The 24,162-nt window shown below is 49.8% G+C and overlaps 2 protein-coding genes across 3 annotated transcripts in view; one reads left to right on the top strand and one right to left on the bottom strand.

Annotated features, from left to right (window-relative positions):
- The first annotated feature begins 48 nt into the window (after nucleotides 1–48).
- On the top strand, nucleotides 49–2,250 carry PRR22 (proline rich 22). 2 transcript variants are annotated; one of them, XM_037042658.1, is made up of 3 exons: nucleotides 49–474; nucleotides 760–822; nucleotides 1,158–2,250. In XM_037042658.1, the coding sequence occupies exon 3, from the start codon at nucleotides 1,166–1,168 to the stop codon at nucleotides 2,231–2,233; it is 1,068 nt and encodes a 355-aa protein (XP_036898553.1). In that variant the 5' UTR covers nucleotides 49–474; nucleotides 760–822; nucleotides 1,158–1,165; the 3' UTR covers nucleotides 2,234–2,250. The 2 variants fall into 2 exon arrangements, with proteins under 2 accessions (XP_036898553.1, XP_036898554.1); XM_037042659.1 differs by lacking the exon at nucleotides 49–474 and adding an exon at nucleotides 489–652.
- A 1,424-nt stretch (nucleotides 2,251–3,674) lies between these two features.
- Nucleotides 3,675–24,162, bottom strand: part of CATSPERD (catsper channel auxiliary subunit delta) — a 44,728-nt gene continuing 24,240 nt past the window's right edge. Inside the window, exons 12-21 of the mRNA XM_037042741.1 lie at nucleotides 15,773–15,886; nucleotides 14,961–15,050; nucleotides 14,111–14,169; nucleotides 11,405–11,483; nucleotides 9,813–9,865; nucleotides 8,006–8,080; nucleotides 6,967–7,095; nucleotides 6,411–6,594; nucleotides 5,094–5,251; nucleotides 3,675–3,928 (exon numbers count right to left, since the gene is read on the bottom strand). Coding sequence (XP_036898636.1) covers nucleotides 3,700–3,928; nucleotides 5,094–5,251; nucleotides 6,411–6,594; nucleotides 6,967–7,095; nucleotides 8,006–8,080; nucleotides 9,813–9,865; nucleotides 11,405–11,483; nucleotides 14,111–14,169; nucleotides 14,961–15,050; nucleotides 15,773–15,886 — 1,170 coding nt within the window. The 3' untranslated portion in view covers nucleotides 3,675–3,699. The remainder of the gene's footprint in view (nucleotides 3,929–5,093; nucleotides 5,252–6,410; nucleotides 6,595–6,966; nucleotides 7,096–8,005; nucleotides 8,081–9,812; nucleotides 9,866–11,404; nucleotides 11,484–14,110; nucleotides 14,170–14,960; nucleotides 15,051–15,772; nucleotides 15,887–24,162) is intronic.

The following is a 24,162-nucleotide window of genomic DNA, read 5'->3' as shown; positions in this document are numbered from 1 at the left end:
CCATCCTTTTCCCCATTCCTGCCCCTGTCCCCGTCCCCGTCCCTGTCCCCATCCCAGCAGCTCCCTTCCTCTCCTTATTCACTGAAATCTCCCAGCTGCCCCCACAGGGCTGGCCCCGTGCAGGTCGCTGCCCAGAGGCCTTGATCACAAAGAACCACTAGGGATTAAGAGTAGGGAGAGGGGGTCCTTGGCCCTCGGGAGTGTGGATCAGGGCAGGCTGCATGGAGGAAGGGCTGTGAGAACTATCAGATGGGCATTGCTGGTAAAGGCAGGAGGCAGCACTAGGCCCAGGGTTTGTCCCACACTTTGTGACACATGTCTCTGGCTGCCTGGTTTTCCCTTCTGTCCCTGTCGACCCTCCCCCACCTCTAATACCTGGAATCCTGGCCAGTGGGAGGAACCACGGGCTGGAACTTGCTGCCAGGAGTAACCAGGCAAACAGAATTCTACGTGACTTCTGAGCCTGTTCTCCAGGTGAGGTGCCTATGCTCTGGCCTGCCCGGGCTGGGCCCCCACCTCCCCATGCAGCACCCTAAACCCTTCTACACTACTGCAGCTCCCCAGGAAGGTTTCAGCCCCCAGGGCCTGGATGGCACTGAGGGGCCGGGTGGCCCGCCCACTGCTGCCTGCACAGAGCCTCTTCCCACTGTGGGTATGAGTCAGGCAGTGGTGGGAGTCGGGGACACCTGACGGTGTGGGGCCTGGGCTCTGCCCACCAGCTCGAAGACCTCACCTACCCACGTGAACCTTTGTCCACAGGTTCCTCCAACCTGTATCACCCCCCAGACCTGGAGAAAGAGGTGTTTCCAGCCCCTCCAGCAGGTATCAGGCTCCTCCCAACCCTTGACTAGGCCTTGTGCGTGGGTTGGAGTGGGCAGGGCCATCTTGCCTGTCCCTCAGCAGCTCCTGGAAGCTGAAGTTCATCTCCTTGTTTCCCAAAGGGGCCCCCAGATCAAGGTCTGTGCCCCATCTAGATGAGACCCTGAAGACAAGGCCTGTGGCTCTTGTCCCCCAATGGGGCCCCCAAACCCAGGCTCATGTCCACAGGTCCCCAGGGCGTGGGCTGTGCTCCCCCCCACCATCCCACACTGCCCCCCACCCCAGGTAGGTGGGTTCTAGCCCTGCCCCTCTCAGGGCCGCCCCTCCTGGGCCCACAGGTTTCCAGATGGCACCCTGCGGCTGCTTCTTTGACCCTCGAATTTACCGAATCGAGTGGGCCACCACTGACTTCGGCCAGTCGTCCCTGTACAAGCTGGCAGCAGCGGGTGGTGGGGTCCCAGCTGGGGGCCCTGCCTCATCGGGCACCTACCTCCTAGAGCCCCAGCACTACCTCAAGGCCCCGGTGCAGCCTCCGTCTTACCCCCGTTTCCAGCCAGCACCTGAGGGCCCCCAGTACCTCATGCCGTACTACCCACCTGAGGGGCCTGGGCCTGAAGTCCTGGGCTTTGTAGGTGAAGGGGGTGGGCCCACCTTCGTGGAGGCACCCCCAGCGCTGCTCAAGGAAGGCCTGGTACCCCTGCCACCTCCACTGCCCTCCAAGGAGAACCAGCTGCCCCCTCTTCTTGTCACACTGCCTGCTGAGGCCGCTCTGCTCCCTGGGGCCAATGGCCACCTCAAGGGTCGTCTGAGGGCCTTTCCTGCCAAGGAGCTGCAGGGTGATTGTGCCGGGCCAGACCTGCTGTACCCACTGGGCCCTGGGGACCCCAAGGTGGCTGAAGCAGAGGCAGCCCCATTGGGCGCGGGGGAGACTAGGTCCCCCGAGGCCGCCAGGGCCTTTGTGCTGCCCGAGAAGGTGCTGCTGGAAGACGCCATGAAGCTCTTCGACTGCCTGCCAGTGGGCGCCGAGCCCGAGAAGCCCCTGCGCAAGGCCCCTGGACCAGCCCTGCCCGACAGCGGGGGTGGTGGGGACGACTCCTCCAGCGACATCCGTTCGCTGCGCCTGCCGGATGAGTTGCTGTCCTTCGACTACAGTGTGCCGGAGATCCTGGACACAGTGTCCAACGTGGACTACTTTTTCAACTTCAAGGCACTTGACGAGGAGCCTCCACCCTGCCCAGGGCTCCCTGCCACCACTGCAGCCCCGGAGCTTCAGGCCGAGCCCCCCAGCAAGAAAAAGTCCAGTGCCTCGGCCACCAAAAAGGGGAGGCAAGGAGGCAAGAATAAGCAGACTGTGGGCCTGTCCAGCGCCCCCTCCTCGGCACCCCGGCAGGACCTGGGAGCCGCCCCTCATTAAAGCAGATTTAACCTCGGCCCAGTGTCTACTTGGTGGGGATGGAGGTCAGTGGACCAGGGGCAGGCACGGAGGCAGGGGCGCCCCCTCACCTGCTGCATCATCCAATGGGCCCTGAACCGTATACGGGGAGCCCTGCAGGAGCCCAGCGTCTGCTGGGTACTGGGCGTCCAGACTGAGCCAAGGAGCCCTCGACTCAGGCGGACTGTACATCTCCTGTGTCCTGGCACTGGAAACTTAGCTGACAGGGAAGGCAGGCTTCTGGGAGGTGTGGAGACACCACCCAGAGCCCTGCACTGTAGGGATTCCCCACCTCCACGTTTGGCAGAAGTCACAGCTCCCCAGAGAAAGGCAGGGATTTTCCTGCAGGGAGACATGCGGCCAGCAGGGTGGACCATGGGAGTGGCTCCCAGCTCCCCCTCTTCTGTCCCCTTGAAGGCATAACCAGTGGAGGAAGGGGGAGACCTCTGAGGGGTTTGCAGCCAGGCTCTGCCTTAGCTCACCTGCCAGGGTGGGTGAGAGGCATGGGGGCACAGGGTGCACGGGAGGGACCCCATGCTGGTTCAGGCAGACATGAGGGGCAGGTGCTGGATGGAGGTGAGCTCGCTGGTGGTGAGGGGTGGGGGCTGGGTGAGGAGGTAGAAGACAGTGCCCACTTGGCACACAGGTAACTGGAGACAGGTCCACTCATGATGGAGATGGGCATAGTGTACCTGAAACCCTGGTGACAGCCAGAGACCGTGTGCTAAGTCTGTCCCAGGTGGGGCGTTTGGCCAGGCCCTGAACACCAGGTCCTCCCACTGGGCCCAGCATGTGGGTTCTGCATCCCAAGTGGCAGGCACAGGACAGCCAGGACTTTGGGGGTCCATGTGTTTGTACGTGTGTCAGGGTTTATAAGCACAGATATGAAACAGCCTGTCTTCTACAGACCTCCCCACTTTGTCCAGGGTCTTAACCTCCTCTAATTGCTGCCCCACCCTTTCTGAGGCCTGCCTGTCACCCCGCTGTATGCGCTGTTTCACTCCTTTATTACTCACTTTTAGAGTGAGAGGAAGGGTTGGGGGAGAAGAGGAAGAAACATCAATGTGAGAAAGAAACCTCAACAGGTTGCCTTATCATATATGCCCCAACTAAAGATCGAACCTGCAACCTGGGTATGTGCCCTGGCTTGGAATCGAACCCAAGACCTGTTTGTCTATGGGACAACGTTCCAACCAGCTGAGCCACCCTGCCAGGGCTCACCCACCTCTGTTGATTAGTGTGTGGGCCACTCCCCTTCTGACGGCTGACGTCCAGTGGAGGTGCTGTCATTCGGAGGAACCCTGACACCAGCATGTCAAGAGAGGCAGAGCATTGGAGGTAGACAGACGTCTAGAAAAGACCACGCATGGTTAATGCTCATGCCGCCTGCTTGTTTTACATACACTTTATTTCGACAACTCAGCTTCTCCATTGCACGCTCAGCGCCTTCACCGGAAACACGCACAGGACTGTCTACACCTCCTGCACAGACCGACCCAGAACCCTCTGAACCCGTGGCCCTGCTCCATGTGCAGCAGTTTGGGGACCCTGTAGGCCAGCCACACGGACAGCAGGGTGATCACTTCGAGCAGGATTATGGTGATCTCTGGGTGGCTGAAGGGCAGCGGGAAGGCCCCATACACGTAGACGCTGAAGGTGGTCTCCAGGTGGCAGTAGCTGCAAGGGGTGGGTGGGGAGAGGCCATGGGGCACCACCTTCAGGGGCCCTGGCCTTACCCAACACACATGGTGAAACGAGGTCAGGGCCCTGGGCTGGTGACCCAGGACACCGAGTTCAATTTATATCTATTTTTTATCCATTCTGACTGTGCCTTCCTCTTGTGTATTTTGGCAGCTGTCATATTTTCCCCTCAGGACCCCTAGGGTCCCCTCCTCTGCAGACACGGGGTGCCCCCACTTTGCCCGGGTTCTATCACAGTGTGGAAGCAGAATGCAGACAGGACAGTGGCCACAGGCATCCACAAGGCTGATGGCCATCGGAGATGTAGCTGATGGTCAGGAAGGGTGACCCAGGAGACGGGGATGGGAGAACTCACTGAGGGCTCTCCTGGACACAGGGTAGAGGAAGAGGAGGTGACAATTCCCACAGGTAGTCCCTTCTCTCTTCTGGATGTCCCCACCACTGTGCCTTTTACCCAGGGTCGTCTCAGAGCCAGTCTCTCTGGTCCAGGTCAGGGGCCTCTAGGGAAGACAGGGTCTCCATGTGTTTTGGGGGTGGAATTTTGTACCTGTCTGGAGGGGATAGATGAGGAGGGGAGAGAATGGCCCCCCATAATCCCTCTCCCAGTGGGAGATGCTGATGACCTAGAAAAGCACACTGGACCTGATACCAGAGCTGCTCGGCTATCGTGGGTGGTGAGCATTTAACAACCAGCTTTGGGGTTGGGGAAGGGGAGGGGAGGTCTGATTGATAGTGTGTGCTGATTTCCCTGGTCTAAATATTCCTGCCATGGCCAATTTCAAGTTGACTGGCTTGCAGAATCCCTAAATATTTCCGGGTCGGCCCCTTCACCCTAGCAGACATGGCACGAGAGGGTGACTCTGGGCCCCAGGGGCAGGCTTGTGGCTGCTGGTCGCCACTGCTCCCCCAGCGCCCAACATGGGTCTGAAGAGGATTTACTTAGCGAGTGAACAGATGTCATCTGTGACTTAAAATCTCTTTTCCCAGGGGACTGACTGGGCTATTGAGCAAATTCTGGCTTATGCAAGGTGTGCCAAGGTGAGGGGGGGAAGTGGGTCCCCCATGTGTGTGCAACACGCCCCAGGAGAGCCAGCCATCCCCAGAGACCTGGGCACAGGGCTGTTCCCCTCACCCCACTCACCTGTAGTACGGATCCACGACAGAAATGAAGAAGACGTAAATTCCATTCCTTTGGTTGAAAATGACCTTGTTTGCTGTTCGGCCCCCCAAGATCTGATAGGGGACCTCTGGCCATTTCAGGGGAGTGTCGTTGCTCGGGTCATGGCAGCTCACATAGTTCTGAGGAGGACGGGGAGCCACGCCAGTGCCCACAGATACCCTCCACTGTGAGCATGGCCCCACCTGTTCACCAAACACCCATGGTTTGGGTCAGGGCCTTGTGCTCACTGGGTGGAGGCTGTGGATGTGGCTTAAGCTTCACCCTCCCTCTTCCTTCCCAGGGCTTGTACAACTTTGTGAATGCATGAGACACGAACGTGAGTTGTACACTTTAAAATAGTCAATTGTGTTATGTGAATTTCACACTTGTTAAAAAAATACAAACAAGTAAAACCAGTGTCATCAACAAAATAGACGATCAAACTGACGCAATAGAAGAGGGTGTAAAAAAGAGCCAAGAACCCGCAGGCTGGGATGGGCTCAGGTACAGGGTGAGCGTCCCCTGCTGGTAGCATTGCTGCATTGCGCCGTGTTCGTGCCTTCAGAGTTGAGGGGCTCTGGATGGATGGATACTATTCGCGTGCATCAGAGCTCCCAGGACCACTGATGCAATTTCCCCCTCTTACTGACATCATGCCATTATGTATCGGTCATGTACAAATCAATGCTCATGGTAAAAATGCTCGCTCAGCAACACAGATTGTGAATTTAATCAGTCCCTTAGTAATGGGCATTTCGATGGTTCTAGAAAATTATCAGCAATGACGACAGCTCTGAACGTTTGGCCAGTGCCCTTGCAGGAGACTCACAAATAATTCACACATCTTACATTCCCAGATGCGGCCCCCAGGCTCGAGATGTCAGTGTGCTCCCATCCCCTGACACCCCTGCTGGGGAACGAATGTTGGTGTGCCCCTGAAATTCATGAGTTGGAACCTGATCCTTAAGGGGAGGAAATTCGATCATAAAGCTGTGCCCTTTGGAAAAGGACTCCAGAGCGGCCCCTCGCCCCTTCAGCCATGTGAGGACACAGCAGGAGGATAATCCTTCACGAACCAGGAGGCAGATTCTTACCAGCCCTCAATCAGCCAGTACCCTGGTCTTGGACTTCAAGCCTCCAGGACGGTGAGAAGGAAGTGTGTGTTGTTTACAAGCCCCCGGTCTCCCGTGTCCTGTGATAGCAGGCCAGGCGGACTGAGATACCCCCCAACTGGGTGCAATCTGTTGTCCCCACCTGACTGGTGGCCTGTTGGGGAAATGATGGAAGAGTAACTACTACCTCTCGGTCCCAGGCAAAGGGCTGCTCCTCGCTGGTGTTCTGCATGATGGTGGTCCAGTTCTGCGGCTGGGACCTGCAGAGCGCGGCGCCCGCTGTCAGGGAGTAAGTGTAGGTGAACAGCCCGTTCAGCTCCAGCAAGACGTACTCTGCCTCCACAACCTCCTGGAACGTTTCTCCCCGCCATCTAGAACACACACACAAGGAGTGGCCGTGGGAGGCTGGCCCAGGGAGATGGTGACCCTGAAGTGTCTGGGGACTGTTGGGGGGGTGGTACAGCAGCAGAGCCCAGCGGGGCTACCCCCAACCCCGGCTGACACATGCAGCAGTGGCAGGTGGGGACAGAGCAGGGACAAGAGGTGGAGCGGCACTGTTTTCCATGGGTGGACACAAAAGGCATTTCTAGGAAGGGGACATACAGCCAGAGACTGGAAGAAACAGATGTGATGTCCTATAACCAAATAATGTCACTCACAAAGAAACGGAAGGGTTAGGCTGGGAGCTGGGGAGCAGGGAATGTGGCCCAGCTGCTACCTCACCAGCCCCCCGGGGAGCTTACAGTTCCACCACAGGCTTCCACGGGGTGTCATAGAAGACAAGGAGGGGACAGCCCAGCTCCTCATAACGGTAGTACACCAACATGTCCTCGTTGGCCATTTGCCCCTGGAATTGGGGGTCATAGGCTTCCCTAAGCAGAGAGGAGGCAGGGGTGAGGTCCCACCAGGCAGCCCCAATGAACCCCCCACCCCACACCTCCCATGCTCAGCTGCTTCCAGGGAGAGGGTCCAAGGTGGGGGTTCAGAGCTATGGTCAAACTGACCCTGGGACCCTCTGTGATGTCTCACTTTATGGGTCCACTTGGCTGTGCCACAGTACCTGGATACGTGGTCAGACATTATTCTGGTTGTTTCTGGGAGGGTGTTTGGGGGGATGAAATTAGCATTTAGATCAGTGGACTTGGAATGAAGTCTAGTGGCCTCCCTATGGCTGGCACAGTCAAAGGCCTTAATGGAAAAATGTGTGACCCCCTCCCTCTCTGTCACTGCTCTTCTCATTCTGCCATTCTCACTCGTTTCTGTCCCTCTGTCTCTGTCCCTCTGTCTCTGTCTCCCTCTCCCTCACACACATCGACCGTGTCACCCCCCCTTCCGTGGAGACCCCTGTCTCACACACGGCTCTGTGCCCTCCTGAGCTCTGCCTGTGGCCACACCGGTCAGCGAGCCCAGCAGCACCTGTGTTGGTCTTGGCTGTGGCCCTGGATAGCCGATTGACTTTTGGCTTGTATCCAAGTGGCCACATCTTCCCACAGTGGGTGGCAGGGACGACATGCACTGGCATGGGAGGGGCTCCCTGCACCTGGGACCAAGAAGGGCTGAACCCCATCCATCCCATGCCCACCTGGTGGCATGAAGGACCGGAGCAAAGAGGGTCACCTTGGCACACCACCCCTCCTGCCTTGGCTCACAGTGTCTAGCCAACTCCGCTAGCTCAAAGGAGCAGGTGGCCGGGCTCCACGAGCCGGCAGTGGGTTACGGGGGGGTGGTCTGTAAGACGGGGATGGTCAAGGAGGGAGGGCTGAAGGAAGATCTCTGGCTCACTTCTCAATGATGTAGGTGTAATTGTCCTGAAGGGCCACTGGGTCGAGGATGCCTTTGTAACAGGCTGAGATTTTGCTGCAAGCAACAAATGGTGGTGAGAAGCTGCTGACCCCACACAGAACTGAAGCTGCATGAGCTCTCCCCTTTGACATACACGTCCCACTGGTTTGATATCCAAGCCCTTTCTTACTTTTTGGTTCTCCCAGTTGCTCCAGGCTTAGGTTGCATCTTCCCTGCCTAGCCTAGAATTAGTCATTTCTCCAATGAGCCCTGGTGACTCGTATTAGAGGCCAAGATCCTGGTGCTGGGCATCCTGCCTTTTGAAACAATCACTTCCCTGTTTTTCTATGTACTCTGTTACCTGGACATGCACCAGTAAGCTATATAGAGCGTTTGCCTGATTTTGGCTTCTTAAGACTAGACTCACGCTGTGTGTGTTCCCCTGTATCTTTCCACCTCCATGTTTGTACATTTATCCAGCTCATCCTGCCTCATTCATTGTCATTGTTACATTAATACATTGTTACCAAAACACCAGACCGGTCTACCTACTCATCCTCCAATAGACATTTCAGCTGGTGTACTTCCAGCTTGGTGCTACTAAGAATAATATTGCAGAGAACATTCTGGAACCTATGCCAGTGCGAGTGTGCATGAGTGGAAGTGCCAGACTGACAGCTGTGCCCTTCCAAAGCAGCTGAAACTTGTGTATGCCCGCCAGCAGTGCTGCGAGTCCCGGAAGCTGCCTGGGTCCCCGCCCTCCCCAGGACTGGCTGCTGGCCAGGCTTTTTCAGCCCCACCACGTTGGTGGGTGAGTAAGGGTCTCCTACAAGCCTTCATTTTCATGTCCCAATTAAGTAAGGTTGTTACATTTTTCAGTATCTTATCACATGTTTATCAGCCTTTTTTTCTTTTTTGGAAGCATCTATTCAAGCTCTTTGTCCATTTTGGTCTGTTCATTTCTCTCTTTTTTGAAATTGATTTGTAGGAATTCTTGATAAATTCCAGATACAAGCCTGTTGTTGGTTACATATGTAGCAAATATCTTCTCACTCTCCAGGCAAAAGCTTTCTAAGTATTGTTTCAACAACCTTTCCTGCACATGTGTTTTAAATGTGCAATTTGTTGATTCCATAAAGGGTTTCCATTTGGGGGAAGTCCGGTCAAACCATCACCTGAAGGTGTGACTGCAGGGAGCCCTGACCTCGGCTCCTGCTGGGGCTCAGGGCTGACCACGCAGTTGCAGGATTTGGAGCCACGTGTGGCTCTCTTGGCAGCCTGACACCAGCACTGTGGGAGTGTTGACACCATGGGGTTTGGCCATAATGCAGATCGGGGCTCCCTCCCTACCCAGATGCTGCCCGAAGGGCAAAAGAATGGTAATTTGGCCTGCTTTTCCCCTTGGATTCTCAGGGCCTCATTCCCTGGGTGACAGATACCAGAGGCAAAGTTCCCAAATTTTTTAGCAAGCAATTAAGGCAAAAAAACCCACAACAACCCTGAATGATTTTAATCACAGTTGGGAATTGAGGGATTAAAAGGAAACAACAGAATGAGCAAAATGATTAGGGAGGAAGGAAAATGCGAACATCGCCAGACTGGCAAAGGAGTCGCCACCATGCCAGAAATTCAGACTCATCAGACAATAAACGGGACCGACCTGTTTATCATGGAAACGCAAGCAGGCACAAACGCACGCAGCACAGCACCACCCAGCTCCAGCAACTGTAATGCAGCGGCCACGCGCCTCACCTCATCCCTGCACCCCATTGCCCACCTCCCACCCCAGTGCCAACAACACACGTACTTCTGAATGACAATCTTTTTCTTCAGGTCACAGCCAACTGAAATGAGTGCCGTCTGCAGAGAAAGAGAGAGAAGATGCTGACCGGGTCCGTGAAGGCCGCCAAGAGTCCGGCCACAGTGAGGATCCAGTGGGGGACACGCTCACATCCAGGAGGGACTGCAAACAGTGCACCTGGGTCTGGACGAGGTGACCCAGGCACCTGGGACTCACTGAGACTGTGACTGTGACTGGCCCCCCAGGGCTCAGGCCCTCAGAACCTGCCCAAGCACTGGGACGCAGCTGAGGTCCCCCCACCACGGATCTACCTCTGCGGTTTCGCAGGGGACAGAACCCAAGTGATAAACCCAACACCGTGCTTGGCACGCCGAGTTCTAGGGAAGAAAGGCAGGAAGGCTACAATGAACAAACAGGAAGGAGAAAAGAGAGCGATCTGGGGTTGGCCTGACAGCCTCAGGGACATGCTTCTCAAACTGGGGTGCGGTGGCACCCTCAGAGACCCTTTTATATAAGGGGCTCTGAAACCACAGGACAGGGGACTTTGTTGTTTGAAAAAGCAGCTTTATATCAAGGCAGGCATGCGTTTACCATAGGACAGAATGCAAGATTTGTACACATTTTTTAAACCATAGTAAATACACATAAACTTTACATCTTAAGCATTTTAAAGTATATACAGTTCAATGGCATTAAGCACATCCTCCATGCTGTGCAGCCAGCCCCACCGTCTGCCTCCAGAACTTCCCCAACTTCCCAAAGGGACATGCTGTCCCCAGTAAACTTCCCTTCCCCTTCCCCAGTCCCTGGCCCCCACCCTCTACTTTCTGTCTCTATGGCTCTGACTCCTGTAGGGTCCTCCCGTGTGTTTGGCTTATTTTGGCTTATTTCACAGAGCACAATGTCCTACAGGTTCGTGCACGGTGTGACATGTGTTCATACCAATTTTTCAAAGCAGGCAGGAATCCTCAAAGAAAAGTCCTGCTTTCTGCTGGCCCCGCCCTCTGAATCCTCTCTGGGATGGTCCCTCACTCACTTCCTCTGCCCTCATGGATGCTTTCCTGGTGCAGCTGGGAATCACTGACTTAGAGGGTTCAGACCAAAGCCACGGACGTGTCCTCCCTCTGTAGTAGGCAGTTAGAGAGGCGTGAGCAGAACAGGGATGATGGACTGGTGTGGAAGGTCAGCAGGGCCCAGGGCCCGGGCCTGGCCACGAGCAGAGCTGCAGGCCCTCGCAGGACCGCTCCCTTAAGCACCAGCCCCGGGAGACGACATCTAGGCTTCGGCTGTGTTTCAGCTGCAGGCCCAGAAAAGCAGCAAAACCAGGCACAGCAAGGCCATGGCTGACATCAGGATGAGGCATGATGACTAATGACCCCTTCCCCTCCTAATGACTATCAGTGGGGTCATGAGTGGCAGCCCTGGGAGGTGGTGACTAAGGAGGGGTGGCCACCCAGCAATGGGGGAAGGATCACCTGCATTTCCATATCCTGAATGGAGAGCTGGCCAGCCGGTTAGGGAAAAGTCAACCAGGCCTGCTGCCATTATTCTTAACACTAATGGCAAAGAATATGGGATAGCAGAAGTTGGGGACGTACCAGTGGCTTGAGGTCCACACATGAAATTTCCTTGTTGGCTATGTCCAGAGTGATGGTGGAGATTGTGGGTCTTTTTATGCTGTGAGGCAATGAGAGTGTTTGTTATTGCACCCTTATGTCGCAGTAGAGATAATTGCCAACCCACCCATCCTTTCGTCTATCTATCTATATCTATCGTCTATCCACCATCCATCCATCCACTCTGGAATGCCAGAATACTGACTGAGAACCTCTATTCACTTACGGGGTCCAGCCTTCCCTTGAGTTTCTACCTCTTCTTGAATCAGTTTATTTTATTTTTATTTTTATTTTCTTGTATTTTTCCTGTGACCGTTTGTACCCCCTATACCCCCTTCCCCTCCCGCTCCCCTACTGCAATCACCACCTACTGTCTCTGTCCATGAGTTCCGGTTCTTTCTCTTTTTTTCCTCTGCTGGATCCCTCCACCCCGCCCCAACCCCAGGGCTGTCAGCCTGCTCGCTCTGAGTCTGTCTTCTTAAATCAGTTTGGTTAATTTAAATAAAATAAGTCATTGAAAAGAACATCTGACATTTAATTTTATTATCACCTAGCTGCACATAATGTTTTCTTATTGTTTAATAGCTTCTGTATTCATACTTTTTATCTTCCTTTTCTATTCCTGTTGTCCATCCCAACTCTGTCTTTTCTCCACAGGACTGCAGGCTTTAGTTTATTGCACCACTCTCCCGAAGAGCGCACTTCATGCTCCACTTTGACCGGACACTGTCTCTTGCACTCTACGTAATACATTTCAGACTGCGTCCCTGTCAACCCGCTCCATGTGGTTTCTGTTTGCTGGTTCCTGGTTTTCTGGTTCCTTGGGTTAAATGCTTAGTTCATTTATCTGTAGTCCATAGCTTTTTGTAATGATAAAAGTACTTAGGGTATAAACTTTCCTTTGAGTATATTTTAGCTGTATTTCAAGAATTCTGTGATTCAGGAGTTATTTGTAAGGGTGCTTCTTAATTTCCAAGTAAGTGGGATTTCGGTAGTGTCGTTGCTATTTTATATTTATTTTGGTTGTTCTGGTTCTGCTGGATTCAGGTCTGGGAGTGTCATCTGAAAATTTCCACTGGGAGAATATTTTTATAGCCAAGTACATAAAAAATCAAGTGGCTTTTAAGTACATGTATAATAAATAAATAAATTTACCACAAGCACCAGAGAGAGGAACATAATCCTATGTTAATAACACACAGTTCCTTAACTCTACATGTTTCAGCTATATTGAGGTATAACCGACAAAGAAAGCAGTAAGATTTTTTAAAAAGATTTTATTTATTTATCTTTAGAGGGGAAGAGAAGGAGAGAAGAGAAGGAGAGAAATACCAATGTATGGTTGCCTATTGTGAGTCCCCTAGCCGGGAACTGGCCTGCAGCAACCCAGGCATGTGCCCTGACTGGGAATCGAACCGCGATCATGTGGTTCACAGGCCCGCGCTCAATCCACTGAGCTACACCAGCCAGGGCCAGATGTTTAAAGCACAGAGTGCAGTCAATGATTTGTTTGACGTACAGACACACTGTGAGAGTTAATTGAGGGGGGACACCTTGTGAAGTGTGTGATTACCCACTATGCTGTACACCTACAGCTAGTACTAAATAATATTGAGTGCCAACTGTAATTGAAAAATAAAATGTAAAAAAAATCAAAGAAAGAAAGTTAAATAACACATCCATCACCTCACACATTTATTATTATTATTATTATTATTATTATTATGTGAGAACATTTAATTATATTCTCTTGGCAAATTTCAACTATTAATAGAGTGCCACAAAGTTCTATATATGGGATTAAAACATACTTGTTGAAATATATACTCTAGCGATGTCCTACAAGTGGGATCACACGGTGTCTGCCCTTCTGTGTCTGGCTTATCTCACTGAGCGTGGTGTCGAGGTCCATCCACGTTGTGGCAGGGGTCAGCATGTCCTTCCTTCTCAAGGCTGAATAATATTCCATGGTGTAAAAGAACACGCTCTGCTTACCTGGTCACCCATCAATGGACACAGGCGGTTTCTGCCCCTTGTCCATTGAGAAGGATGCTGCTGTGAACCTGGCAGTGGGGCTGTCTCTTTGGGACCCTGTTTCATTTGTTGGGCATGTGCCTGAAGTGGAGTTTCTGGATTGTGTGGTAATTCTACATTTAATTTTTGTGGAATGACCTTTTATAAGGTGTCATTATTCTTTTTTAAAATTGGCTTTATTGGGGTGACATCAGTCACTAAAATCATATAGGTTTCAGATGTACAATTCTATGTACGTCATCTGTATATTGTATTGTGTGTTCACCACCCCAAGCCCAGTCTCCTTCCGTCACCATTTATCCTCCTACTTTTTTTAAAGATTTTATTTATTTATTTATCTTTAGAGGGAAGGAGAGAGGGAGAGAAACATCAATGTATGGTTGCCTTTTGTGCATCCCCTGCTGGTAGTTAGCCTGCAAGGAACTGGCCTGCAACCCAGGCATGTGCCCTGACTGGGAATCGAACCGAGATCGTCTGGTTTGCAGGCCTGCGCTCAATCCACTGAGCTACGCCAGCCAGGGCTATCCTCCTATTTTTAATCGTTTACCAGCCACCATCAGGGAATCTCAAACTTGGCCTTGCTTTCCCAGCTCCTGCTGAGGGAACCCTATGGACAGCCTGGGGCCGCCTGCCACGGTCCAAGTGATGCCATACCTGGAGGTGAAGTTGGGGTCAGCCCTGCCCGAGTGGTGCTGCTGCCTCAGGGAGATGTTCTGCGGAGCGAGAGAGAAAGCCCAGCTGCCACAGTGGGGCAGCCCCACTGTGGGGCAGTCCCAGTCCTGGGACTGGGTTCACGGAGAGGGCGGGGAGGGGGGTGTTGGGAGGAGGAGCCTGGAAACCACCAGGACGCTCCGGTTCTAGTCCCACTGCTCAGGCGAGGCCTCTGGAAGCTCATGGAAATGGCCATCCCGAGTGCCTTCATTCCCTTGCTGCCTTTGTTCTGGACCCAGTGCGAGGTTAACTCTGTTCTTTTTCTCTCTGGGAAGTGACAAGCATTGGTCCAAAGAGTTTGCTGCAGCCAACTCGTGCTTTGTCCTGCAGGAGCTGCATGACTCGATCTTGGGCTCCTGGGCTCAAGTCCACATTCTGGGGTATGACCAAGAGGCCTGGCTGAGCCCTGCGGATCCCCCAGACCCGTATGTCCAAGCGCTTCCCAGTCCTCCCGGTTCCCTCCATTCTGACACCTCAGTTTACCCAGCTAATACAGATCTCCTGTCTTCCCTGGGGCTGGGTTAGATTTCCCGTCCTGTACTCTGTGCCTCTCCCATGCGACTCCTTAATGAAGTCACTCATTTGGGTGACTGCTGCCTGCTTGGGTTGGGGCAAAGCGGGGGATGTGTTTCCCCCGAATTCTGCAGGCCCTATCGCAGGTACACACAAGGAGAAGGGAGGAAAAGGAGGGACAGGCTTAGGGAGTGACCACATGCGCTGGACCTGGCCGGGCTGGTCAAGGCCTCACCCTTACATCTCATTGATCCAGGTTTGGGGCTTGGGTGCAGCTCACCAGCTTGTGCTTGGTGTTCCCTCCATAGGTGTAGCCGTCCTCGTATGTGATGGCCTGCAGCCCCACCGAGTGGGGGTTGCTTACCACCGCCTGGGGTGGGGACAGGAGAGGCATTAGGAGTGCCACTGGGGTGCTACCTGCAGGTGACTGCTGTGCACCTTCAGAGTAAACACTGAGCTTGCTCTGCAAGTGCACCTGCCAGTCCTGTCCCCAAATGCGCCCCTTCCAGCCCTCACCCCATGCACAACTCCTAATTGTGGCCTTTAAGCCTCCTTCTGCAGACAGCCTGCAACTGCTGAGCTGCAGGGTCCAGACCTGCCCCTAATACAAGGAGAGGACTCTGGGTGAGAGCCAGACCCAGCCTGGTGTCCCCTCCCTAGCCCTGGGCCTGGCTGGCTGGACCTCCCCTGTTTGCAGGCTTGGACAACTGGGCTCCAGGCCCAGGCTGCCTGCCATTTCTCAGGCATCCCTGCTGCACAGAGGAAGGCCATGAGTCACGGCTCTAGGAAGAAAAGGAACTTGTGGAAAGCACACAGGGCAGCTCAGAGAGGTAGAGAGTGAGGCACAGGGACAGTGTGAAAGGAGGGCGAAAGGAGGGCAAACACTCGGCTCCATCTGCCCATTCACGTGGAGGCTGGGGTGGGGAGAGATGGAGACAGTTTCTGGGGCTGTCAGGAGCGCATGTCTCTCCACAGGAGGACAGCAGGGAGGCTCCTGGGTCTGGGAACCATGGACTCGGGGCGAGAGACCAAGAACGCTGGGGTCATCGTGTATCAGGAACACTTGTCCCGCAGATAAGGAGATGTCCTTACGAGTGGGATCGGTGATGTGCCCGGCCTGGGTATCATCAGGGCAGTCAACTCCAATTTGCTGTTCATATCAATGACATACATTTTGTTTTCAAATTCTCCTTGCAGAAGTTCTACCTAGTTAGAAATGAAAAAAAAAATTTTCTTTAATTAAGCCTCTGTTTCCTAAAAGAAAAGGGCAAGTAGGTAGGGGGTGGTCAGTGGTCTCCCTGAGGGGTGGAACCTTCCAGTGTTGTGGGTGCAGCAGCCTGGGCTTCCACTTGCACCTCTCCCCCACCAGCTGCTGCACCCTCAGGAGGTCTTCAAGGTCCCCTCCTCTCTCTTCAGAAGTACCTCCTGCCTGACCTTCGTGGTAACTGCCTTTCTCCTTGCATTTCTTTCTAGAGTTATCACCAGCCGTGCATCCCGAGATGATCTATCTTGGTCTCGCCCGTTTCCAAACAGTGTTGTGTCTTTTAAGTCTCTTTCTATCCACAGCTTCCCCCTCCAGCCCCAGCCGTCAGGCCTGCGGACGTCCCACAGTCTGGATTTTCCCGGCACAGCTGGGCACATGCCTCTGTGCTTTGCACTTCTGGAGACCCGTCAGGTTCAGGCTGGGTTGCGTTGTGTTGGCAAGACTCCGCAGGCGACTGTTCTCACATTGATGGCATGTAATGGCCAGCTGTCTCTTTTTCGATGTAGGTGTTAATTTGCTGGGCTTGCCATGTGACACTATCCTAGTATTTTCATATATTCACCTGAATGAATTTATCGGGAGACTGCTTCCTTCTTCTGTTTCCTGGTCCAATGGAATGGCATGAAGAAAAGGTGGGATAAATGCCTACGTCTTGGCTTTAATTTCCTCAGTTTTCAAGACAGTGGATTAGTTTGCTGCCATCTCTAGAAGGTGACCAGTAAGTCACTTCCTGGAGAAGTGGCTGACTCCAGGTCTGGGGTGGAAAATGGACAAGATACACTGAGATATCTCGTTGTAGCCACGTGACTCATCACTGTCGATGTCAGTCCTGACCCGGTTAAAGCCGTGTCTGCCAGCTTTCTCCACCGTGGAGAAATTTCCCTTCCCACACTGTCCTTTCATTAGCAAGTCACTAGGGCCAGACTGCACCCAGGCCTGGTGGTGGTGGGAGGGTTAGCCCCACTGCCTGGACAGAGATGTGACTGCATTATCGGGAATTCTTCTGTAAGGGGATGTCTCTCTGTGCCCTTCATTTATTATGCTGTTCGTTTACATCCATATGGACTTGTGCATATTTCTATTATGCCTTGGCTTATTATCTAATATTTCACTGTTTATTTTTGTTGTTCAAGTTGTTCCAGCTTTCGCTGATGGGTTTTTGTGAGGCTGTATTTTTTTCCATGGGGAAAAAATCCTTACTATTTCTTTCTCTCTGTCTCCTCCCTCTCTACTTGTGTGTAAGACCAACAGTTCTCAGATATGTCATTTCAGGGATCCACAAGAAAATCTCAATGGCTAGGGGTTGACATTTTATTGTGGCAAATAAATAAAACTACTGCTATCCATTAGCACCATTGTATCAAAAAAGGGTATTTTAATAAATCCATAAACTCTGTACATGGCACAGTTGCTTTCACCTTTTCTTCATTTCACTGAGTGCCATGCATTCAAAGGCCATTTAGAAGTGGACACTTGAAAATCTTAGCCCTTCAGCGTGGGAGTAGCCCTATAGATTTGTGACCCTGAGGCAGCCTAGGCTCTGCTGAGCGTGGTACTAAACTGATATATATTTTTAAGATTTTATTTATTTATTTTTAGAGAGAGAAATGGGAGGAGAAATTGCTTCTTGTCCGTGCCCTGACTGGGAACCGAACTCACAACCCAGACATATGTCCTGACAGGGAATTGAACCGGCAACCCCTTGCTCTGCGGGTTGACAACTAACCAACTGAGCCACACCAGTCAGGGCAGCACTGAACTGATTTAATGCATTTTAGAGCACTGAAACATGGGATGAGGTTGCTGGATAAGATGGGCTCTCAAATGGTGTTTTCTTGGGTGTGGACAATGGGCAGTTATAGGAGACCATTATGCATGGTATGGGCCCAGACAGCACCCATGCCCACAGATAGGTTCTCCCGTGGCGAATCAGGCCTGCATTTTACCCAGACTGCTATGAGACTTGCTTTTGCTAAAACTCTCTCACCCTGAATTGAGGCAGCAAACATTTGCTGCAAAGTAACTTCCTAAATCCATGCTAAACCTTCCAAAGATGAGGGTAACCAGTTCAACCACTTCTCCCTTTTCATTGCAAATATCCTTCTTCTGTGATGTGATTAGCGGCATCAACTCCTTTGTGTTCTGTAAAAGGTAACCACCTAGAGCAAACCTGGGCATGGTAACTAAGGACCATCATACAATATGCTGAGAAACCCAATAAAGGCTGGTCACGGCAAGGGCCATGGTTTTTTCTCCACTTGAGAGAAAAGCCACGCTGTCCCTTTTCCTCCACGGAAATCAGTAGTTTGTGTGAATTTCTCATGGTTCATCCACAATGTGCTGGACCCCATGAGCCAGGGTCCGCATCAGGCAATCACTATGAAAAACAGTACAGAGGGTCCTTTAAAAAAATGAAATGTGGGACCACCATATGACCTGAAAATTCTCCTTCTGGGTATTTATCCAAGGAAATGGAATCACTGTCTTGAAGGGGTACATGCACCCCCATCTTCCTTGCAGCACTATTCCCAATAGCCAAGCTGTGGCAACAACCCATGTCCACCAGTGACTAAATGGATAGAGATGTGATGTGTATCTGTCCATGGCTCTATCCACAATGAAATATTGTTCAGCTTAAAAAAAAAGGCAAGGCCCCTGGAAGAGAGTCAGTCATCAGCTCCCTCCCTACCCAGCTGGGCGCAGACTGAAAAACGCCAGGAGTCAGGCAGTGGTGGCCGGCTTGGGAGAACTGAGAGTCGCCTGTGTATTCCCCGTAGCACGGGGTCTGAGCTGCCGCTCCCACAGTCTTGAGGAGCCTCGGGCTGCTAGCAAGGCCCCTGGAAGAGAGCCAGTCATCAGCTCCCTCCCTACCCAGCCGGGCACAGACTGAAAAATGCCGGGAGTCAGGCCATGGTTGCCGGCTTGAGAGAATTGTGAGTTGCCCTGTGCGTTCTACCATAGCACTGGGAAAGGTCTGCACCCAAGCCTGCAAGACCAGGAAAGCCTGGCTAGGAGCACACGCCCTCACGCCAGGCCAGGGCTGGGAATCCTGGGGAAAAACCTGTTCTTGGTGGGGTGCTGGAGAGCGGCACCAGTCTGGATCTTGGGAGGGCACTGGCGAGACCGGTTGAGTTCAATGAGAAGTGAGGAAGGCCACACTAATAGCCCCTCAGGATGCTGTAGCTAGTGAGACCAGAAGAAAAGGTTTGGCCAGCTTGAAACCAACGAGAGGAGTAGGAGGAAGTGGAGAACACCAAGATACCTGCAGGAGACTGCACCACTGAATTTCACAGGTATCCTACCACAGAAGTCCACACCATAAACCCAGGGAACCAGAACAGATCAATTTAAGAAGCTGAGGCTAACAAGAAGAGTATCACAAACAATGGGAAGACAAAGAAACAATGCCCAAATGAAAGAAAAGGTGGAAGTCTCAGAAAGAATGTTAGATGTAATAGAGGCAAGCCAACTATCAGATATTAAATTCAAAGCACTGGTTATCAGGAAATTCAAAGAGCTTACAACGAGCTACCAGAATCTACAGGAGAGCTACAATGAACTCTTCGCAAACTATATCAACATGAAAAAGGAAATAGAAACCATCAGCAAAAGCCAAGAGGAAATGAAGAATATAATTTCTGAACTGAAGAACACAGTAGAAGGTATGAAAAGTAGGATCGATGAGGCGGAAGACCACATAAGTGAGCCAGGGGACAGGGTAGAAAGAATCTTCCAGATGGAGCAAGTAATGGAAAAGAGAATCAGAAAGAATGAGGAGGGTTTAAGAGAAATGCAAGACAATATGAAATGTAATAATATCTGAATAATAGGAATACCAGAAGGGGAAGAAGAACAAGGGATAGAAAACCTATTTGAAAGAGTAATAACAGAAAATTTTCCTAATTTGATGAGAGAAAATGTCACACGAATCCAGGAATCGCAGAGAGTCCCAATCAGGTGGAACCCAAAGAGGCCCACTGCAAAACACATCATCATTAAAATGGCAAAACTCCAAGACAAAGAGAGAATCCTAAAGGCAGCAAGGGAGACAAAGAAAGTAACATACAAGGGAGTCCCAATAAGGTTAGCTACTGACTTCTCAATGGAAACATTCCAAGCAAGAAGAGAATGGCAAGAAATATTCCAAGTAATGAGAAACAGAGGCCTACAACCAAGGCTACTTTACCCAGCAAGGCTCTCAATCAAGCTAGAAGGCCAAATAAAGAGCTTCCAAGACAAAAGAAGTCTAAAAGAATATGCCTCCACCAAACTAGCTCTACAAGAATTACTAAAAGGGCTGCTTTAAGGAAAGGAAGGAAAAGAGAGAGACGGAGAGGAACATAGGTACATAAATGGCAATGAATAAGTACCTTTCAATAATAACCTTAAACATAAATGGATTAAATGCACCAATTAAAAGACATAGAATAGCTGAATGGATAAGAAAGCACGACCCACACATATGCTGCCTACAAGAGACCCACCTCAGGTCAACAGACCATCACAGACTAAAAGTGAAAGGCTGGAAACAAAATTTCCAAGTAAATGGACAAGAAAAAAAAACCCGGGGTAGCAATTCTCATATCAGACAAAATAGACTTTAAAAAAAGGGCCATAAAGAGAGACCCAGAAGGTCACTTCATAATACTCAAGGGAAGAATCCACCAAGAAGACATTAACATCGTAAATATATATGCACCCAACATAGGAGCACCCAAATATATAAAGGAAATCCTAGAGGACCTCAAGAAAGATATTGACAGCAACACAATTATACTAGGGGATTTTAACACCTCACTGTCAAAAATGGACAGATCTTCCAAACAAAATATCAACAAAGATATTGCAGCATTAAATGACACCCTAGATGAAATGGACCTAATTGATATATAGAGAGAGCCTTTCATCCCAAAGAACCTAATACACATTCTTTTCAAATGCACATGGAACATTTTCAAAGATAGACCACATGACAGGACACAAAATGAGTCTCAACAAATTCAGGAAAATAGAAATCATACCAAGCATTTTCTCTGATCACAAGGGATTGAAATGGGAAACTAACCCCACAGGAAAAAAACCAAAACACCCAAAATCATGGAGACTGAATGGTATGCTATTAAACAATGAATGGGTCAAGACTGAAATTAGGGACATAATCAAAAAGTTTCTGGAAATAAATGAAAATGAACTCACAACAACCCCAAACTTATGGGACACAGTGAAAGCAGTCCTGAGAGGGAAGTTCATAGCAATACAGGCTTACCTAAAGAAGATAGAAACATTTCAAACAAACAACCTAACCCGACGCCTGCAAGAACTCATGGAACAACAACAAAGACAGCCCAGAGCAAGTAGAAGGAAGGAAATAAGCAAGATCAGAGCAGAATTAAATGACATAGAGACTAAAAGCATAATTCTAAGGATCAATGAATCCAGGAGTTGGTTTTTTGAAAAGATAAATAAAATAGACAAACCTTTATTTTTTTAAGATTTTTTATTTATTTAACTTTAGAGGAGAAGGGAAGGAGAGAAATATCAATGTATGGTTGCCTCTCGTGAGTCCCCTGCTGGGAACTGGCCTGCAACCCAGGCATGTGCCCTGACTGGGAATCGAACTGCAATTGCATGGTTCGCAGGCCCACACTCAATCCACTGAGCTACACCAGCCAGGGCTAGACAAACCTTTAAGTAGGCTCATCAAGAAAAGAAGAGAGAGGACCCAAATGAACACAATCAGAAATGAAAGAGGAGAGATTACAACTGATACCACAGAAATAGAAGGGATTGTAAGAAATTACTATGCAGAACTGTATGCCAAGAAATTTGAAAACCTAGGTGAAATGGACAAATTTCTAGAAAAATATAATCTTCCAAAACTCAATGAAAAAGAAGCGAAACCTGAACAGGCCAATAACAGCAGATGAAATTGAAGAAGTAATAAAAAAAACTCCCATCACACAAAAGCCCTGGAGCAGATGGTTTCACAGGAGAATTCTACAAAGCTTTTAAGGAAGATCTAACCCCTATTCTTCACAGACTATTCCAAAAAATCCAAAAGGAGGGAAAACTCCCCAACTCTTTTTATGAAGCCAGCATCATCCTAATTCCAAAGCCAGACAGAGACAAAACAAAGAAAGAAAACTTCAGGCCAATATCGCTGATGAACATAGATGCTAAAATCCTCAATAAAATATTGGCAATTCGCATCCAACAGTACATTAAAAAGATCATACAACACGACCAAGTGGGATTCATCCCAGGGATGCAAGGATGGTTCAATATTTGTAAATCAGTAAGTGTAATACACCACATAAACAAAAGCAAACACAAAAACCACATGATCATATCAATGAACGCAGAAAAAGCTTTTGATAAGGTACAACACCCATTCATGATAAAGGCACCCAGAAAAATGGGAATAGAGGGAGCATTCCTCAATATAATAAAGGCCATATATGAAAGACCTACAGCCAACATCATACTCAATGGGCAAAAACTAAAAGCTTTTCCACTAAGATCAGGAGCAAGACAAGGTTGTCCACTTTCACCACTTCTATTCAATATAGTATTGGAAGTTCTAGCCACAGCGATCAGGCAAGAAAAGGAAATAAAAGTCATTCAAATGGGAAAGGAGGAAACAAAACTGGCCTTGTTTGCAGATGACATGATAGTATACATGGAAAATCCTATAGCCTCTACCAAAAAACTGCTCAAACTAATAAATGAATTTGGCAGAACAGCAGGATACAAAGTCAATATCCAGAAATCAAAGGCATTTTTGTATACCAACTTTGAAACAGCAGAAGCAGAAATAAAAAAAAATCCCATTTGATATAACAAAAACAAAAATAAAATATCTGGGAATAAACCTAACCAAGGAGGTAAAAGACCTGTATGCAGAAAAGTATACAACACTGAAGAAAGAAATCAAGAAAGACACAAACAAATGGAAACATATACCGTGTTCATGGACTGGAAGAATTAACATCATCAAAATATCCATACTACTCAAAGGAATTTACACATTCAGTGCAATACCTATTAAAGTACCAATCATATTTCACAGACATAGAACAAACACTTCAAAAATTTATATGGAACCATAAAAGACCCCGAATAGCAGCCACAACTTTGAGAAAGAAGAACAAAGTAGGAGGGATCACAAAACCTGATATCAAACTGTATTACAAGGCCACTGTAATCAAAACAGCCTGGTACTGGAATAAAAACAGGCACATAGACCAATGGAATAGAACAGAGAGCCCAGAAATAAACCCAAATCTCTACAGTCAATTAATATTCGACAAAGGGGGCAGTAACATAAAATGGAGTAAAAACAGCATCTTCAACAGATGGTGTTGGGAGAACTGGACAGCTACATGCAAAAAAATGAAACTTGAGCACCAACTTACACCATACACCAAAATAAATTCAAGGTGTATAAAAGACTTAAATATAAGCCGTGAAACCATTAAAGCCCTAGAGGAGAACATTGGCAGGAAAATCTCAGATATTCCACGCACCAATATTTTTACTGATATGTCCCCTAGAGCAAGGGACATAAAGGAAAGAATAAACAAATGGGATCTCATCAAAATTAAAAGCTTCTGCATGGCTAAGGAAAAGAATATCAAGATAAAAAGAGAAGCAACTGTTTGGGAAAACATATTTGCCAATGATACCTCAGACAAAGGTTTAATCTCCAAAATATACAAAGAACTCACACGACTCCAATCAAAGAAGACGAGCAACCCAATTAAAAAATGGGCAAAGGACTTGAACAGACACTTCATTGGAGACGNAAACAGCAAGTGCTGGAGAGGTTGTGGGGAAAAGGGGACCCTAGTTCACTGTTGGTGGGATTGCAGACTGGTACAACCACTATGGAAAACAATATGGAATTTTCTAAGAAAACTAAAAATGAACGTGCCTTTTGACCCAGCAATTCCACTGTTAGGAGCATATCCTAAGAACCCTGAAGCTCCAATCCAAAAGAACCTATGTACCCTGATGTTCATAGCAGCACAATTTATGATAGCCAAGAGTTGGAAGCAACCTAGATGTCCATCAGTAAATGACTGGATCAAAAAACTATGGTACATTTACCCAATGGAATTCTATGCCGCAGAAAGGAAGAGGGAGCTCTTACCCTTTGCAACATCATGGATGGAACTGGAAAGCATTATGCTGAGTGAAATAAGCCAGGCGGTGAAAG

This window comes from Sturnira hondurensis, unplaced genomic scaffold, assembly GCF_014824575.4.
Source record: "Sturnira hondurensis isolate 20B ecotype Veracruz unplaced genomic scaffold, ASM1482457v3 Scaffold0003693, whole genome shotgun sequence".
Taxonomy (NCBI): domain Eukaryota; kingdom Metazoa; phylum Chordata; class Mammalia; order Chiroptera; family Phyllostomidae; genus Sturnira; species Sturnira hondurensis.
The sequence above is the reverse complement of the archived record's forward strand: the minus strand, read 5'-3'. Positions and strand labels throughout refer to the sequence as shown.

Coding starts and splice junctions, on each gene's coding strand:
- PRR22 (XM_037042659.1), top strand. CDS start 523: ATGCAGCACCCTAAACCCTTCTACACTACTGCAGCTCCCCAGGAAGGT. Junction 653..759: donor AGAGCCTCTTCCCACTGTGG/GTATGAGTCAGG, acceptor CTTTGTCCACAG/GTTCCTCCAACCTGTATCAC. Junction 823..1,157: donor GTTTCCAGCCCCTCCAGCAG/GTATCAGGCTCC, acceptor CTGGGCCCACAG/GTTTCCAGATGGCACCCTGC.